Source organism: Episyrphus balteatus, chromosome 3 (assembly GCF_945859705.1).
Source record: "Episyrphus balteatus chromosome 3, idEpiBalt1.1, whole genome shotgun sequence".
Taxonomy (NCBI): Eukaryota; Metazoa; Arthropoda; class Insecta; order Diptera; family Syrphidae; genus Episyrphus; species Episyrphus balteatus.
In genome coordinates this window covers 57,092,475-57,111,019 of record NC_079136.1, presented here as the reverse complement: position 1 = coordinate 57,111,019, position 18,545 = coordinate 57,092,475, and the positions used below count along the sequence as shown (strand labels likewise).

At 32.8% G+C, this 18,545-nt stretch overlaps 1 protein-coding gene across 1 annotated transcript; it reads left to right on the top strand.

Moving 5' to 3' along the window:
- The first annotated feature begins 11,423 nt into the window (after positions 1-11,423).
- LOC129915030 (putative nuclease HARBI1) lies at positions 11,424-12,277 on the top strand. Its single transcript, XM_055994485.1, has 4 exons — positions 11,424-11,460; positions 11,533-11,636; positions 11,697-11,844; positions 11,898-12,277. The coding sequence occupies exons 1-4, from the start codon at positions 11,424-11,426 to the stop codon at positions 12,275-12,277; spliced, it is 669 nt and encodes a 222-aa protein (XP_055850460.1).
- The last annotated feature ends 6,268 nt before the right edge of the window (positions 12,278-18,545 follow it).

Genomic DNA, 18,545 nt, shown 5'->3' with positions numbered 1-18,545 from the left:
AAAAAAAAATATCATCAACCAAGTGGCATGCATTACGTCTCATCCATAAAGAGGCATTTGATTCACTCACATATTTTATTGAACAAAATATTTTTATTGAGAACAAAATATTCTATTTACAAGATCTGTACTTAAAATACAAATCTTCACTTCTTGAAATCGATTCTTCCTTCACAAAAAGTGATTTTAATTATTACTTAGCTACCAACTTACAGCACAAATTGTTAAAAAAATATGGTGATAATATTGTTATATGTTCTTCAAGTGATCAAAATAAGAAAAAAATAGTTTATAAGCAGGGATTAGATTTGCATTCCTTTATCAATAAATCTTTTGTTAATGAAAATTTGGAGAGAAGAAAATTTCAAGACGTAGCTTATGAATTAAGAAATTCTGTAAAATCGATTAAATCAAACAAAATTCCCCAAAATGTGCAAGTTGTAAATGTTATTGAAGGAGAGTGCGATATCCCAAAAATACTACTTAATTTTATTAGCGATTTGGTACAAGGGCCTGATTTAAGGCGTAAAAAATCAGATGAAGATACTGTCAAAATAAAGTCATTGTGTCAGGATATTATTTATATAATAACTAAGGGCAGGATTAAACCAGCTAAGCATTTAATGCTAGGATTAGCGATGAAATCTTTGACAAGCAGTAGAAAAGTTGTAAACATTTTAAACCGATACGGCCATTGTATTTCTTATACGGTTGTAGAAGAAATAGAGACTGAAATGACATATGCTTCCGTAGAAGATAACAAGCTGATTCCAGCAGGATTACATATCGCTGATAACCTGAGTACACATGTAGCGTTCGATAATTTTGATAGATACGTAGATACTTTTACTGGAAAAGACACATTGCACGACACCGTGGGTGTCATATACCAATTCGTTTGCAATGAAGAAAACTCTTCTCAAAGTAAATATGCGAACCTTAAATCAGGAGTTGAACTTCCTTTAGTAGCTAAAAGAAGTGACAACATAATTAAGAAACGACGTCGTTTCGAGGAAATGCCGCGTGAAATACTTCCTTATTTAAACAGACCACGACTTAGAACAACGTTAATGAAGCTGGACACAATATCCGAAGTTTTAACTGAGTGCTTAACTTACAAAAATAATTCAGATAAACGAAATTTGATCTGGGCAATGACCCTATCCCTGATTCCAACAACTCCAATGTGGGTTGGTTACAATTGCTTAACGACAAAAGACAAAAGTCAGTTACAAGTTCTAGATTATTTGCCTCCAATAAATTCATCCCCAACATCGTATAGTGTTGTCCATGAAACAATGTTACATTCCCAAAAAATAGCGAAAGAATGCAAACAGGACAAGATAATTGTGAGCTATGATTTGGCCATAGCCAAAATGGCTATGCAAATTCAAATAGCTGAAAGTCCCAAATTTAATAACCTTTTTATTAATCTTGGGGCTTTCCATATAGAAATGGCCTTTTTTAAGGCCCTTGGGAAATATATCGATGGTTCAGGTATTGTGGATATTTTGGTGCAATCGGAAGCTTTGGCAGAGGGATCTATTAATGGTGTGGTTGGCGGTTTGCATTTCAATCGTTGTAAGAGATTACATCCATTGCTCTCAGGTGCTCTGCAAACTCTGCATCTTGATAGATTTTTGATCGAGAATGATGTAGATCGCAGATTTTTGATTGAAGAACTAAAAATTATCCAGTCTTCGCCTACAGAAAATTGTGAACCGTTAAAGCCACTTCCATTAGTAGATCTTGTTTTAAGCGAATACACAAAATTTTCCGAACAAACCCTTGCTGGTAACCATGGTAAAACATCCCAATTTTACATGCAGTACATTTACTTTATCAACATTTTCTTGTCACTTTCACGTAGTATTAGAACAAATGATTTTGAATTATATATTCAATCCTTATTTGAGATATCAAATTTGTTTTTTTCTCTGAACCAACAAAACTATGCTCGGTGGATATTGCATTATCTGAGCAATTTGATGTTCTTAAAAAAAAATGATTCTCCTCTTCTAGAGGAATTTCGAAAAGGAGCATTTTCTGTGAAGAGATGCAAATCAAACTTTTCTAGAACACCTGTTGACTTAACCCTTGAGCAGACGATTAATGCCGATGCTGCTAGTTCACTAACAGGCATTAGCCATTTTACCAACTCCATATCAGCACGTCAGCGATGGGCCTTAAGCCATAGTTTGCGTACAAAAATAATTTCAACTTTGTATGACGAACTTAACATAAATAAAAAAGGGGATATAACACATGAACTTGAAACTCACAGAATTTCTAAAGACAGAAACACATTAAACAACATCATTTCCACATTCAAAAACAACATCAACCCATTTGATCCAAAAATTGAAGAACAAAATTTATTTAATGTCGTAACAGGAAGAGCAGTTTCAACTGAAACTATGAATTTTCTTTTGAAGTTGAATGAAACTGGAGAAGCTTTAAAAAGAGAGTTTATAGTTTCATGTAATGAAAATCCTGAAAGATTTGAAATGCCCATTAAAAGAGTTAATATTCAAAATTTTGCGTCCGAATGTGTTAAAAAAACACTTAAAAGCAAGGACGGTAGTAAGAAAGTGCTTTTAAAAATGGAGCGTGACATCTTCGGAAGATTGTTGGCTATTGCCCTTGATAAAAAAATTGATATGGAGTATTGCTTATCGTTTCCCTTATCTCCAGCACCACCATCCTTGTGTCACAACACGGGGGAAATGTTTAAGACCGATAAGTCGGCAATAGCAAAAAAAATCCGTTCACTGCAACCATCTTCTAATCCTTGTCTTGTTAATATTGACTTAATAGATGGCTTCTATTTCCTTCATCATCTCGGACAATCGATTCCCCAAACTTTCGACAAAATAGCAGAGCTTATTTTAAAAAAAGTTTGTAATACCTCTGCATCAGAAATACATTTGATTTTTGATAGATATTTTACTCCATCAGTAAAAGATGTTGAGCGAAATATCCGAGATGAGTACAATGCGAATTATTCTATTCGTGGACCATCTCAAATCAGATTAAATGATTTCATAAAACAACTGAGGAACAAAAAGTTTAAGGAATCATTTGTAGAATTTTTATCGAATCATTGGACGAACAGCCAGATAGGGCCATATTTGGAAAACAAGAAGGTGTTTTTGACAGTTCAAGAGCAATGTTTTTCCTACACTTGTGTGGATGGTTCAGTGGTTAAAACTACTGAACATGAATATTTTTGCCAACAAGAGGAAGCTGACACTCGAATTATGTTTCATCTGAATAAAATAGAAACAAATGCAACGGTAATGATAAAATCGTCAGACACAGACATTTTAGTAGTTTTACTAGGAAACATCCACAAATTTGAACATTTAGAAATATTTTTGACAACAATAGGCAGTGATATTAGCAAAATTTATTGTTTAAATTGCACTGAGGTTGCTAAAAAACTTGGTGATACATTGTGTAAATCTTTGCCCGGCTTCCACGCCTTTACAGGCTGCGATTATACGGCAAGTTTTTACCGAAAAGGTAAAAAAAAGCCTTTTGAAAAATTAATTAAAAATATAACGGTTCAAAAATTATTCGCGAGTCTAAATGATCGCTTGCATGTAGAGGATACAGAAAAAATGGAAATACTTCAAGAATTTACATGCAGTTTGTATTCTCTAAAATGCAAAAGTGTCAATTTGGCTCGGTTACTTTTGTTTCAAAAGGTTTTTTCCAATAAAACACACGATAAAAAATTCATGAAAAAAGTTAAAAATTTTGATTCGAGCATGTTACCTCCATGTTGGAATTCATTAAAACAAAAAATTCTTAGAACGATATATGTCACAGAAATGTGGCAGAACGCCACAGATTCATCCTGTCCTAAATACAATCCGACCGAATGCGGTTGGTTGCTGAAGGGCGAAAAGTTAGAGCCACTTTGGTTTGAAGGTGATCCTACGCCAATATTAGTGGAAGAAATAGTTTTAAATGAAGATGAGGAAGAGGAGGAAGACGATTTTTCTTCCGACGAAGAAAATTGATTTAAAAAAAATTTTTTTTTTGGGATATCGCACACATGCTAGCAAATGTTATTTTTATATAATTAATATTTCTTGTTCACATGTATTATTTATAATTCTTAAAAAAATGTAAAAAGTAGATTAAGTGTTTTTGAAAAAATAAATGAATGAAACCTGGCAACAATAAAAAATAATCTATTTATAACAAACTAAAAAAAATATATTCATTATTATTTTTTGTCAATAAAATATCACTTTAAATATCAAAAAGTTACTTTTTTTACCTACCATTGGTAAGTTTTCATAAAAATAATTATTTAGTTATGTTATAGCCTTAACCTCTATCAAATATATTATACACTTTGGCCAAAAAACAAGTGATTTTTGCGTTTTTTAGCATTTGGATAGGGCTGCCGAGTACTTGTCTGCATTTGCGAGGTGGCACCCGACATTTTTTAGATAGAAGAGAGTCTAAGCTATACAGGATGTATTTTATAGCCTTTAACTCTATCAAATATTATACACTTTGGCCAAAAAACAAGTGATTTTTGGGTTTTTTAGCATTTGGATAGGGTTGCCGAGTACTTGTCTGCATTTGCGAGGTGGCACCCGACATTTTTTAGATAGAAGAGAGTCTAAGCTAAACATGATGTATTTTACAGCCTTTAACTCTATCCAATATTATACACGTTGGCCAAAAAACAAGTGATTTTTGCGTTTTTTAGCATTTGGATAGGGTTGCCGAGTACTTGTCTGCATTTGCGAGGTGGCACCCGACATTTTTTAGATAGAAGAGAGTCTAAGCTAAACATGATGTATTTTACAGCCTTTAACTCTATCCAATATTATACACGTTGGCCAAAAAACAAGTGATTTTTGGGTTTTTTAGCATTTGAGTAGGGTTGCCGAGCACTTGTCTGCATTTGCGGGGTGGCACCCGACATTTTTTAGATAGAAGAGAGTCTAAGCTATACATGATGTATTTTATAGCCTTTAACTCTATCAAATATTATACACTTTGGCCAAAAAACAAGTGATTTTTTTGTTTTTTAGCATTTGAGTAGGGTTGCCGAGTACTTGTCTGCATTTGCGAGGTGGCACCCGACATTTTTTAGATAGAAGAGAGTCTAAGCTATACATGATGTATTTTATAGCTTTTAACTCTATCAAATATTATACACTTTGGCCAAAAAACAAGTGATTTTTGGGTTTTTTAGCATTTGAGTAGGGTTGCCGAGCACTTGTCTGTATTTGCGGGGTGGCACCCGACATTTTTTAGATAGAAGAGAGTCTAAGCTATACAGGATGTATTTTATAGCCTTTAACTCTATCAAATATTATACACTTTAGCCAAAAAACAAGTGATTTTTGGGTTTTTTAGCATTTGAGTAGGGTTGCCGAGTACTTGTCTGCACTTGCGAGGTGGCACCCGACATTTTTTAGATAGAAGAGAGTATTATCTAAAATATGGTGTTTAGTTTAGCTTTCTAGTGCATAAAAAGTTATACTGTTTTGTTCAAAGAAGATTTTTGTCAGTGTTGTTTTCATTTGGATGGGGTTGCCACATTTGTAGGGTCACGTCCTTTATATTATTTTATTATTTTTTTTGTACTATTTTGGCTTTCGTTTGGCTTTTCAAATTTGTTTTTATCTGGCCAAACAACAAAGATATGAATGTATTAGTTATGTGACAATTTTTCCTTTCAAATAGGGTTGCCACATGGAAGTTCCCATTTTAGAAGTGGCAACCCTATTTTTTTATTTTCAGTATCAATTTATCTTTCATTTGACACTAATTTTAACCTCTAACCTTATGAGCTAAGTAACTCGACGGTCGCCGCTTGGACTATTAGGAAATACACAAAAACACTTTCAAACATATCCTAGTTACTAGCAGATTGCTAGAAATAGATTTCCATTGAATTGAAAACAATAGAATGAATTTTCACATTTTCAACACTTTTCCCTCTATCCAGGCTCCCTTAGATCAATGCTTCCAAAATAAGTGGAGTGAGAAATGTACTATTGTTCGATACAAGTTTGACTGCTCCGTATACGTACATATATTTCTAACAATAATATTTCTTAGAATTCCCAATAAGTGGGTTGTTGGGTGGGTAGTTTGTTCAATAGCTGCAATGCTGCACTTGAGCATTTCTATTTCATTCTTGTATCCTCTCATTCCAAATTGCATCTTACACTCTTGTGTCTTGTCGCCTTGTGAGAGATGCATTAAGTTTAATTAAGTGGTACAGGCAGAGCCGGTTTTAGGGGGGGGGCAGCCTGGGCCGTCGCCCAGGGGCGCAAGAATTAAGGGGCGCCGCAGGCGCCCCGAACTTTTACAAAAGTTTTATAAATAACGAAGTCTTTCCAATCGATGTTTTATTTTTTTTACATTCACAAAGGCGCCCCAATTTTTTTCTATTTTACATTTTCAACGGCGCTCGTATTGTTTGTCCTAAACTTTTTGAAGAATGAAGGCGCCCCCAATTTTGGGTTAATTTATTTGGCTTCCGGAAGGACAATGGTGTCCAAAATCTTCGTTCATCTTTGAAGAACAAGGCGCCCCAATTTCTTTTGAAAGACTAAAGAAATCCTAATATTCCTCCTACCAATTTAATTTTTGCAAAGGTGCCCCTATAATAATGAATAAGGAAAGAGAAGGGAGACGGACAGAATCCCGAAATTAAAAATCCAGAAAGCCCAAAATCCAGAAAACCCAAAATCCAGAAAACCCTAAATTCCGAAAACCCAAAACACAAAATCCCGAAAACCCACAATCCCAAAATCCCGAAAACCCAAAATCCAGAAATGCCAAAAATTGACAGCTTCTCCATTTCTCATAAAAACTACGTTTGTGTGTGAGAATAAAAAAATAGGTCTGTTCGTTGTTCCCCCCTCCAGGGCACTCTAAGTCATTTCAATTAACTGTGAAAAAAATCTGAGTTTCTCGGGTTTTCATTTTACATCGAACACCTCAGAGCTTTAGTTTCATCAGCGAACATCGAACACAGAGGAAATAACTCTGGTTGAAAAAGGAGCTACAAAAAACGCTTGACAACGAATTCGGAGCGACCCAGAGTGCCCTAGAGCTCACAACGAACAAACCTTATACTTATAAAGGTATGTTGTTTTCGATTGGCCGTCCGGAAGCGCCTGGAATCATTAAAAAGCGTGCTGCAAGTTTTTTATTCTCCTAGTGAAAAAACAAAAACAAAATATTTGATTTTTCACCAATACAGATATTAAATTTTAGAATTGGGTGGAAGCGATTCAAAGTTTTTTATTGGATTTCAGAATGAGTGAATCATTGAGTGATTCCAATCGAAAACGACATTAATGTACCTAGTTGAAAAAGTTTTTGAAAAAATATTGTTCAAATAAAACCAGCTGTACCTAATCTTTAAATGTGTTTAAACAAAAAAGTCAGAGATAAAGGTAGTCTTGTCAATTGAGCCTAAATGACATGAATAATTAATTTTTTTTTTTAAGTTAACCTTTTTAAGTTAATACACTGCACATTTTTAATAAATGCATTAACAAGTATATGAGAGGTAAGACATAATCTGCTATTGCTTTTTTTCGTGATTTTAAAAAATTGTTTTTAGATGAATTTTTTTTTAGAGGCGCCACTTGCAATCTTGCCCAGGGGCGCCGGTAGTGCTTAAACCGGCACTGGGTACAGGTTCTTAAGCCATTGTGTGTATGGAGCTTAAGACATTTTTTATTTTCCAACGAACAGCAACAGATTCGTAATGCCAACGTCACGTTTAAGTGTTATGTTCCTACTTTCAGAGGATACCCTATAATGTGAATTTCCAACAATCGGATCGATTAAGTGCACACCTGCTTCAAGGCAACAATTCGGAGAAATAAGAAGCAAGAAATAAGATAAGATATCACACATTACGAGGAAAAAAGTTGCAAGGAAACGGGTAATTTTCTTTTTACTGAAATACGAAATACTGTCACTACAAAATAGGAGTAGGTACTTGTACTTGTGTGTTTTTTCTTGTGAATTCAGAATATCTCAAAATACCGTGGTAATGATCATCTACATTCGTATTTTTAAAAGAAAAAATGGTATGTTATATTGATAGCAATCGGAATAGGGTGGATTGCAATAACGCCTGTGCGGTTCGGTTATATTCCCCAAATAAAGAGGGAATAACCCTCACGGGCTTCCTTTCCATTTAAGAGGGGCAAAAACACCCAATACAAAAAGACAAATTGCCCTTGATTGTTTTTGTCTTTCTGAATGTGAAGAAAAGGCGCTTCAGTATCAAGCATTTTCTCATTGAACTCTATTTCGGCTCTCTTTAGTATTTAGGAATTGTTCAAAGTTCATTTGAGGAATATTTTGGATTAAAGGCAACATTACATGTCCTTTGACGCTCAAGGGACTAGTCTTTGCGAGTGCAAGTTCCTTTTCCGATTCCCGACCGATCCTTTTAAATAAAACCGAACCAAAAATCTAAATGAAACCCTTAAAGGTCCAATTTATTCACACTCCATCAAATTTAAAATCGCCATTAAAAAAGGGAAATTTTAAAATTTGTATGCGATTTGACAGTTTTATAATTTTTAATGGAGCCTTTAAAAATAATGGAGAGTGAATAAATTGGGCCTAAAATTTGTTCTTTGCAAAGTATTTTTGTATGGGTCAACAAATTTGCTAGAAAAAAGCTAGGAAGAATCTTAAACCTCATCATCATCATCCCAAGAATTTTAATAAATGGGGATATAAGATTTATGTCTTCAGGTGACATGGTTTTTTCTAGTGTACCAGATTTGGGAGCCTCGTCAATTGAAGTTGTCAGACTTTCAAGTGAAATACCGCGCAATCTCTTCGAAATGAAAGAAAACAAAAAGAAATATTACGATTGCAAATAGGTAATCGCTTTGCCCAACAAATACTCGATACGCCATTTTTTTTTTTAAATTTACCGTTGTTACGTATTATTGACCAGTAGCATCAAAATTTAATGGGTACCAAATCATTATTATTTTTTAAAAGGTACTTTTGTTCTGTACATCCAAGATAAATATCAAAGGGTGTGGAAAATTTGCGTATGTAAATATGAGTGGTTTGCTTCAATTATCTGCATATTGACGTCGATGATATCATTTAAGTGGAGACCATTTTCTCCCAAAGCTTCAGGTCGCGCGTTTTGAAGTACCTACTTGCAATGTGTGTCCAAATTGATAGTTTCCATTCTATCTTTTCGAGCAAGGCTAGATTTATGTCAGTTGATTCAACTTCTTTGTTGCAGATAGTAGTAGGTTTTGCATTATCTCTCAAATGATAAACTAGGGGCAAATAATGATTTTCTGAACTTTTAGTTGAAAATATTTTAACTTTATTTCACCATGAATTTTAAATTTTTGACTGCAAGTTTGGCGAAAAGTTGCATAGTCCCGAGAACTATTTTTATTTTTGCTTTTCAATCCAGAAAATCGCAAAATACAAGAAATTTTTCATTTCATATGTTTTTCAAAATAAAAAAAAAATTCAATTCAAAATTCAAAATAAAATATTTGATAAAATCATGAACTCCGCGATTGTGTTTTATTTTGATTCATCTTCTGATGAGAGTGAAGTTTTTAAAGAAAAAATTATACGGAAGCAATTGAGGGATAAAAGCAACCCTCTAGAACTGCCACCAACAGCGTAAGTTTAATGTGTACAAATAATAATAATGTGATAAAGCATCTGTATATTTGCAGTTTCATTAAAAGATTTCGCTTAAACCAAGAAGCATTCAACCACATTTTAGCTAAACTTAGGTTTGCTGGGCACTTGTCAACTTCCCTACCACCAATTTTGCAGTTAACTTCGACGCTTGCGCTGTTAGCAAGTGGTGGGTACCAGCACACTGTCGGTAGCGATTTCTTAATTGGAATGTGCCAAAGCACTATTTCAAAAACCACATCCAAGTTTCTTTTGGAAATGGAAAGAAAACTGTGTAGTGACTCCATCAGTGGCGTACGTTGAGTCGCCGGGGCCCCGGGGCAAGACTTAATTTTGGTACCCCTTTGATATTACGTATACACCATACGTTTTTTCTTGTATGGCTTATTTATTAGGTTTATTAGGTTAGGTTTATTTTAATGTTTTAATATGTTCGTAATGGACTTTGCTATACTTACTTAAAATGTCTCTCATAAAAGTAGTAAACACTTGTACTAGGGGCCCCCAAAATTAAATATTTTTAGCTTAGAATTGATAGTTCTTGTGGCCTCTGTTTTGAAGTAATAAATACATATGTGTATTTTATTTTCCATCATCAGAAATAATTTTTTTTATTTTGGGGCCCCTGAAAAGTTATTTTTAGAACCTCAAAATTAAGTGCTTAGAGGCCCCTAAAATATAATATATTTTTCTTGAAGCCAAGAATTAATAGGTATTGGGGCCTCTGTTCTGAAGTAATAGTAATAATCGGAATGCCACCAATAACGTACACTGAAAAAATAAATTGAAGTTTAAACGTCGTTGTTTCAAAGAGGAACTACTTTGATTTATGTGACTTTAACGGCCATATTATTCACTACTTTAAAAAATACATCTTGATGTAAAATTGTCAAATATCAAAAATAAATCCAAATCCAAAGTAGTTATCCCGATTTTAACTATGAAAATAGTTAAAAATAGTTAAAAATGACTATTTTTTTCTCTGTGTGATAGTGAATATTATGGATTTGGATTTATTTTTTAAATTTCAATTTCCTTACATCCAGATGTATGTATAATTTAAACTAGTGAATAATATGGCCGTAAGATACAAAACCATCAAAAATTAACCTTTTTTCACCGTTGATTTAAAAATGTTCATCTTCAACGCAAAATCATTCCGAATAATAGTTAAATCAATGTTATTTTCATTGATTTCACGTTGTTTTATGGTGGCTTTTCCCTCAGTGTAATGTTTTTATTTTTGGCCCTGATGTATTTATGTTGGGGCCCCTGAATTTATATTTAATTTTCCATTTGATTGTTTTGAACCACTTTTGAGGATCCTCAAATAATATTTTTTTGCTTTTTTGGGGCCCCTAATGTATTATTTGTGGTGGCAAAGATTTTTCAAGTAATATTTTTTGCGGCCCTAAGATAAAATTATAATTTTTCTTTTAAAAAAGCAGTTTATTTTGTTTGGGGCCCCTAGGGTAACCTTTTTTTCAAAATCAATATACATTATATTGTGTGGCTACCAATGCATTATACATTACACTGAATGGCATAGTTTGTCTCCCTAGTTACTTCGTAACTCAATTTATGCTAACAGTTTCCTTCTCTGCATTGTCTCCAGTGGGGGCCCTGGGGTCGGTCGGGGGCCCCGGGGCACCGCCCCGCTTGCCCCAAGGGAGTGTACGCCCCTGGACTCCATCAAATTCGACGCCAGAAACTCTAATCAATGCATGGAGTATTTTGTTGAAAAATATGGAATACCAGGAGGTGAGTTTAAAAGTACATACATAGTGTAGCTATTCATTTATTAACCAAACGTTTTGCTTTTGAATCTTTTAGTCATCGGGTGTATTGATGGCACACATATTGCCTTACAAAGGCCGACAGAGAATGAACATATGTTCTTCAACCGTAAGGGATATCATAGCCTTAATGCAATGATAGTGAGTATATTATACCTATAATCAAAACCAAACTTTCTTCTCATAATCATTTCTTTTTAGATATGTGATCACGAATATAAGATATTGGCTGTAAATTCTCAATATGGAGGCGCAGCTCACGACAGCTTCATTTGGAAGCACTCTGACCAAAGGAAATACCTTGAAGGACAATATCGATCGAGCCCCAGCAGGAGTGCTTGGCTTTTAGGTAATATCTAATAAAATTAAAGTGATATTTAAATTTACCTATCTTCTTATTAGGTGATTCTGGATATCCACTAGAACCGTGGTGTATAACACCCTACCGCAGCCCGGGGGAAGGGTCAAGTGAGTCAACTTTTAATGAAGTGCACTCTAAAGCTCGATGTGTTGTGGAGAGAACAATTGGCATTCTAAAAGGTCGATGGAGAATTTTGGGATATGGGAAAAGAGGCAGATACAAGCCAGAAAAAGTAGCACGAATTGCAAATGTGTGCTGCGCTCTCCATAATATATGTATCACATATAATATTTCTTATTCTCCACCCAGTATACGAGATGACGAACTTGACCACACAGATTTACATCACACAGAAGAAGCATCGCTTCTAAGAGCAGCACAAGCGATAAGAAATAATATTAAAAACTCTATTTGTAACTAAATGCATTTAAACTATAATTTTGTTATGATTAGCTGCGTTCCTCTGGAAACATTTATGTACTGCTTAGTACTTTGAACTACTTTTTTCATATAGCAAAAGTATTTCAAAGTAGTTTTAAGTACTAAGCAGGAGATAAACGTTCCCAAAGGAACGCAGCTTTTATCTCTCCTCTCTCTCATGAGAGGGGCGGAAGCACATTTGTGAATATGACATTTCAATAAAAAGCATGAAAGTGTTAGACTTAACAGCGTTTTATTTCAAAATTATTCAATCACTTTGGTTAAAAAAAACTAAAATCCGTAAGCTGAACCGAAACAAGCATTTAAGTTCAACATACATTCTTATGTGACCGTTTACGCAGAGGAAAAAGTAGAGAAAAGGAGTTTATGTTCAACATAAATTATTTAAGTTTCGATTTAGCAAATGGCCCTCAATAATTCAAAATTTGTATCCTTAGGATTTTCCATTTATTATCTATCCTGAAAGCTTTGTGTTTTGTATTCCATGTTGCCCCCACCAATCCACATCTACCTAATAGAAAAACATATCATTCATTTCAATTAAATGTTTTCATTTATTTCAATAGGTATATAAATACTAATTATAAGCACATAATTAACGATAAAAATAAATAAACAAATTAAAATACAACCTATATAGGTATAGGTACAGCTACATAAGTAACATTATGCTATAGGTTTGGGTAGACTTCATAGGATTTATAATTTATATACAAAATTCAACAAAAGATTATTTTCATAAAAAAAGAAAAAAAAAACATTGAAATTCATAAATGCAATACTTATTTTTTGAAGTTCAAGGTGCATACCATCACACCCCTGAACCTATGTGCATTGAACAGAAAATTATTCTGGTAGTACATATGGATTGTAATCGCGCGGTTTTTATTTGAATATCCAAGTTTTGATTTTCTATATTCTTTATATGATTCTCCTCTTTAATTAGAAGAGATCTTTTTTTAAGGTTGATCAATTTTTCGAAATTTTTTGTAACTTCGTTTTGCCACTTACTTCCCATATCATTATGCTCTTGAAGCAGTGACAACTTTACATCCTTTCTCGATAGTTTTTTTTTTGTCGGGGTGGAGTGGGCGGACAAACTTCGGGAATACATTCTTGCGGCATTGTTTGGTATTCTTGGGAAATATATTCAACTTCAATAATATTATCTTCGGGGTCTGCCACGGGGGTTGCTTCTGGTCTTTCAGGCCCTCCAAAACTTTGGACGTTTGAGAGTCCTTCAACTGCTACTACAAGCCCACTTGCCTCTATTAGCTGCTCCTCGGCTTGGGAAAGTAGTTTTTCCTCGTAAGGACCACCTCCCGTTTTGAACTTCGATAATTTATTGAATGATAGTTTTTTCTTGGCTTGAAATTTTTGGTCAGCGTAAACCTAAAACAACAACAAAAGTAATCATTTAATAACTACATTGATTGATCTACATAATATTTACCTTTTTCCAAGTCTTTGCGTCTTTAACTGGCGGGCCCATGGCATTTAGTTTCCTTGGGCGGTGTTTGGCAGCAGATTTTTTGCCCGGTTTGGGTGCTGTTGCATGAAATCACCCATTCCACACTTTTGCTGATAATTAATTTTATTTATATTTGTCCTAAACATTAATATTTGTATTTTTTGAAATTTTAATTAATATAAAAATTGGATTTTACTTACATTTTCTTTATTTCTTCAACCCGGTGTGAATTTTTCTTTTTTCTTCGAAAGCTTCTTATTGAACGAATAACATTTCGTTCAGTTCAGTACGTAAACTTGTCAAGTAATGCCAAATTACGTGTTAGTTGTTTGCTTTACGTATCCTGTCATGCCAAATCAACAGATTCCGTTGACGATTTACACGTAAACGTATGCGACGATTCGACCCCTGACTTTCTCAGTGTCACGATTTTCAGATAAAGAACAAGATGAGTTCACAAAAGAACTGATTTTCTGTTTTTTTTTTTTTCTGATTTTGAAGTCACACCATGATCAAAATTTATTGGCATCTTTCTTCTTGACACCAAGAAACAAACACAATTTTTGTATCAAGGGGCATGAAAAAAGCCTTCATTGAGCTCTCCAGTGTCCTCAACACAATGAAATATTGCATCTAACACTTTCTCAGTATTAAACATCTTCATTTTAATTCAGTAGAGAGAGGCACCTAACGTCTTCCAATAAAGCTTGCAAGAGAATGAGAAATTTTTATTTAAATTAAATTTAGGAAATAAAATAAAAATACTCTTTTGGCCGAATCTTCATAACAACGGTAAAAAAATATTTCGGCTTCAATTTTGCTATCAAATATGTATTGACAAACAAAAATCGACTCGCTAACGAATATAGTTCGAAGTGCTGTGGCATCTGTGATTTAGCAATAGTTTATTAAAATAGTGTCGATTGTTAAAAAAAAATAATTTGGGGCCTATAGTACTGTTTTGCAAATGATTAGAGTGTTTGACCCTAATCTTATATCATAAATCAACAATATTTTCAAATTCCACTTCAGCATTTCTCAATTATTAAGAAAATGGCTCATTTCTGGGTGTAATTATCGTAAAATCAAATTGAAAAACAAATATTGAAATTAAATTTCAAAATCAACTGCGGCATTAATCATTTTATGATAAAATCGTAAATTCTATTGAACAATGAACAGATATCAATGAATTTTAACAACTCAATGTGACAGATGATTTGAAATATAATCCCTTTTGAACAGTCTGACAGAGGAAAACAAAAATCTTTTCTAGAAAAGAATTCAGTAAACAACAAAATCAATTAAATGCTAAAGCATGTAACAGAGATATCATAAATAAATTATTTCTGTATTTGCTATTCGTTCATAGGAACCATTTAGGGAATACTTAGGCAAATCTTATACTGTCACGTAGATATACAATACCTACACATATTTATATACATTTATTTACACCAATATCACACTCTGTAATTAATTCATTTTCATTTCTTGTTTTGTCAGTTTCTCATTAATATTATTCTTCGTCATGCCAAAGACAAACAAAATATCGTAATATTTTCTCCTATCCTACTGTGTCCTTGAGCTGCCTTTTTGAACTAAAGGACTATACCTATCTGTTTGGTATCACTTTGATCAATGGGTTCTGTTTCTGACACATTCAACAAGATTGGTTTACGGTTAAAGTGATGTCATTACTTTTTCTCGTATATAAATATACCTACCTACCTTCCAAGAATTCTCTTTCAAACCTTCGTTTTCAATTTTCACCTTTATTTTGCATATTATGTATATAGCCACATACACATACTCATGTAGCTAGGAGCTATTGAATATTTCAGAAACTGTTGAATATAATAATAAAAACATTTTATAATGTTATAAAAAATGAATTTTAATTAATACTGAATTAAAAGAATTTAACAATTTATTGAAAAATCTTGTTTTTTATTTATTTAAGATAACATATTAAATTGTTCTTAATCTAACTTAATTCTTAAACTTAAAATTAACAGCATTCGGCTTCAAATCCTGAAAAAGAAAAAAAAATGATTATATGTTGCAAAAGTAAAAAATTACCAATTTACCCTATTTTATAATTGCAATGTAAACAAAAAAAAATGCAAAGCCATATCCATAAAAGCACCAGCAAAATCCAATTTCTTAAATTAGGGATTTGGAACCTGCAATATAAGAAGAAATAAATTAAATTCCTTTAGTTTAGTTTTCACTTTATAACTATTAGCACTAAATTAAAAAAAAAAAAACATATAAATCACAAAAATGAACAATTAACATTGAAGTTGCAATTTGCAACCCTTGTTTGAAAGTACACAACGTCACAAGTTTATTTTTTATTTATCAAACATACTGAAACAATTAAATAAACAAATTTAATCACTTTGATGATTAAATAGAAATGTTTAATTGTATATAAACAATTAAATACAAAAAATTATAACAAAAAGGTTTATCAAAACCTAACCTACAAAACACACATATTATTTTTATTGAAATTTCACTTATAAATTTGTGTTCCCGAACAAATGTACATTAAATTTAAGTAATATAACATCCTTTTAATATTTTAACAATAAAAAAAAGTAAACAAAACACAAATATTTCACAAATAAAACAAACAAATAAAGTTAAACGTCACTTCTAGACATGCGCGACCGAACAAAGTTGTTTTGACGACACAACTTTATGAACTGAAATTAAAAAACATATTCACAATATAAACATTTAGTCGAGGAACAATAATTTTATAACATATTATTAAAAATCTTAATAATTTATTAAAAATTTTAATATTTTATAATTTTTAATAGATCACATGAGTGTGAAAGAGACAAACATATATAACGATAACAACAAACATTCTTATGAAAGCTAAGCGGCTGGAGAAAAGTGCTGCCAAATCTCGCCATCTTCAATATATTTCCACAAATTTGAGTGGCAGCACCGAAAGCTCAAAACAGAGTATAAAAGGACGACAATTATGTGAAGGAAATCACAAATCACTCTTTCCTGATACTTCAAACAATAAGGATCATCCAAACGATTGTAAGTTGCAAATCAATTTGAAATTGTTTCACGAATTATACGTGAAACAAATATAATTTGATATAATTTTAACAAATTAATAATTATTAATTAACAATAAATAGTAAGGAAAAGGTGTAAATCGAATTTGAAATCGGTCGATGTCGTTCGAATATAATCTCGAAAAGCCCTTTTTTAGTTGTAATTACTAGCAGTTAATTAACATAAATTACTATTTATAATTAAATTCGATTGGAAAGCGTTTGATGACAATATACGTCAAGCACCAATCATTCGAAAGTAGTTGTACGTATTAAATTTAAGTAGTAAAATCGTAAATATCCAATCATTGTAAGGTAATAAAACAGTTAGTAAAAAACACAATTATTAATATAAACATTACTGAGTCCGACTCTTTATTTCTTTATGATTTTTGAACCTTCGTCGAATACGAACCATAGTAAGTATCAACTTTGGACAAAAAACATTGGTGGTTCCATCCAGGAATCAGTGATAAATATTAATAATAATTTGTTAATTTTTTAAAACCGAATACTTCTCTTTTTTTTATTTTTTTTGTCCCCTTTTTTTTCTGTGCTATTCACTGCAAAAAAAAATCAATTACAAGACCGGGCTACAAATTAACCGCATTTATTATAAAATTCAATCATGAATGAGCTTGACAAGCTCTTAGTAAATCAACTCGTTTTGAAAACGAAGATTGAAAAAACAATCGAAAATGGCAAGAAAACCAGATTGGAAAAACGAACGAATGATCGATATAAGTGAGTTTTGGCATGAATTCGTCAAACAAGATCGACAAATAAATGAAGCCATCATCATGTCAAAATCTGAGTGCGAGTATGCTTATACAAAAAAGCAACAATATGATGAAATCGAAATCAAATACGGTGAGTATATGGGCGAGCTTGAAGATGGTTGCAATAGAACAGCTGCTGATACCATTCCAAATTCAACGGTTTTAGCAGAACCTCAGTTCAAATATACCCAATTGCTAAAAATTACATTGCCAAAATTCGATGGTGATAATAATTCATGGAGATCATTCTCAGATCTATTCACGTCATTAATTCATGATAATAACCAGCTGCAACCGGTGCAAAAACTCCATTACTTGAAGGGATGTCTTAGTGGTGATGCGGAAAAAGTATTAAAACACACGCCCTTCACAAATCAAGATTATGAACCGGCTTGGAGCAAATTAAAAAAGCGATATGAAAACACTAGAACTTTAGCAAATTTTCACCTTAAGACCCAAGTCAATCAAATCAAAATTACTGCTGAATCGGGCAAGAGCCTAAAAATGTTAGTCGATACAACCGAAGAGTGCTTACAGCAACTCAAGGAAATAGACACCTGTCAATGGAATGCATTGTTGATATTTTTAATAGTTCAAAAATTATCATTTGTAACATTGCGCCTCTGGGAAGAGGAATTGGGAGATAATCAAGAAATTCCAAAATAATCAACATTTTTAGCATTTTTAAACAAAAGGATTCGAGTATTGAAATCGGAAGTACCATTGGTGCAAAACCAATTACCACTAACATTAAAAAGGAAAGCATTCAAACCTATCACACCGTCGTTAATTCTCATTGCCGGACTTTAAAACTTATCTAAATATGGATGTACCTACACGCAAAAAATTAATTGCAGCATCAAATAGATGTCTCAATTGTTTTTCAAACAAACATTCACTCGCAAAGTG

What these genes read in the sequence shown, in the direction of transcription:
- LOC129915030 (XM_055994485.1), top strand. Translation starts at nt 11,424, where the DNA reads ATGGAGTATTTTGTTGAAAAATATGGAATACCAGGAG. An exon ending in AAAATATGGAATACCAGGAG is followed by an intron (nt 11,461 to 11,532) that starts GTGAGTTTAAAA and finishes TGAATCTTTTAG; the next exon opens with TCATCGGGTGTATTGATGGC. An exon ending in CAGGAGTGCTTGGCTTTTAG is followed by an intron (nt 11,845 to 11,897) that starts GTAATATCTAAT and finishes TCTTCTTATTAG; the next exon opens with GTGATTCTGGATATCCACTA.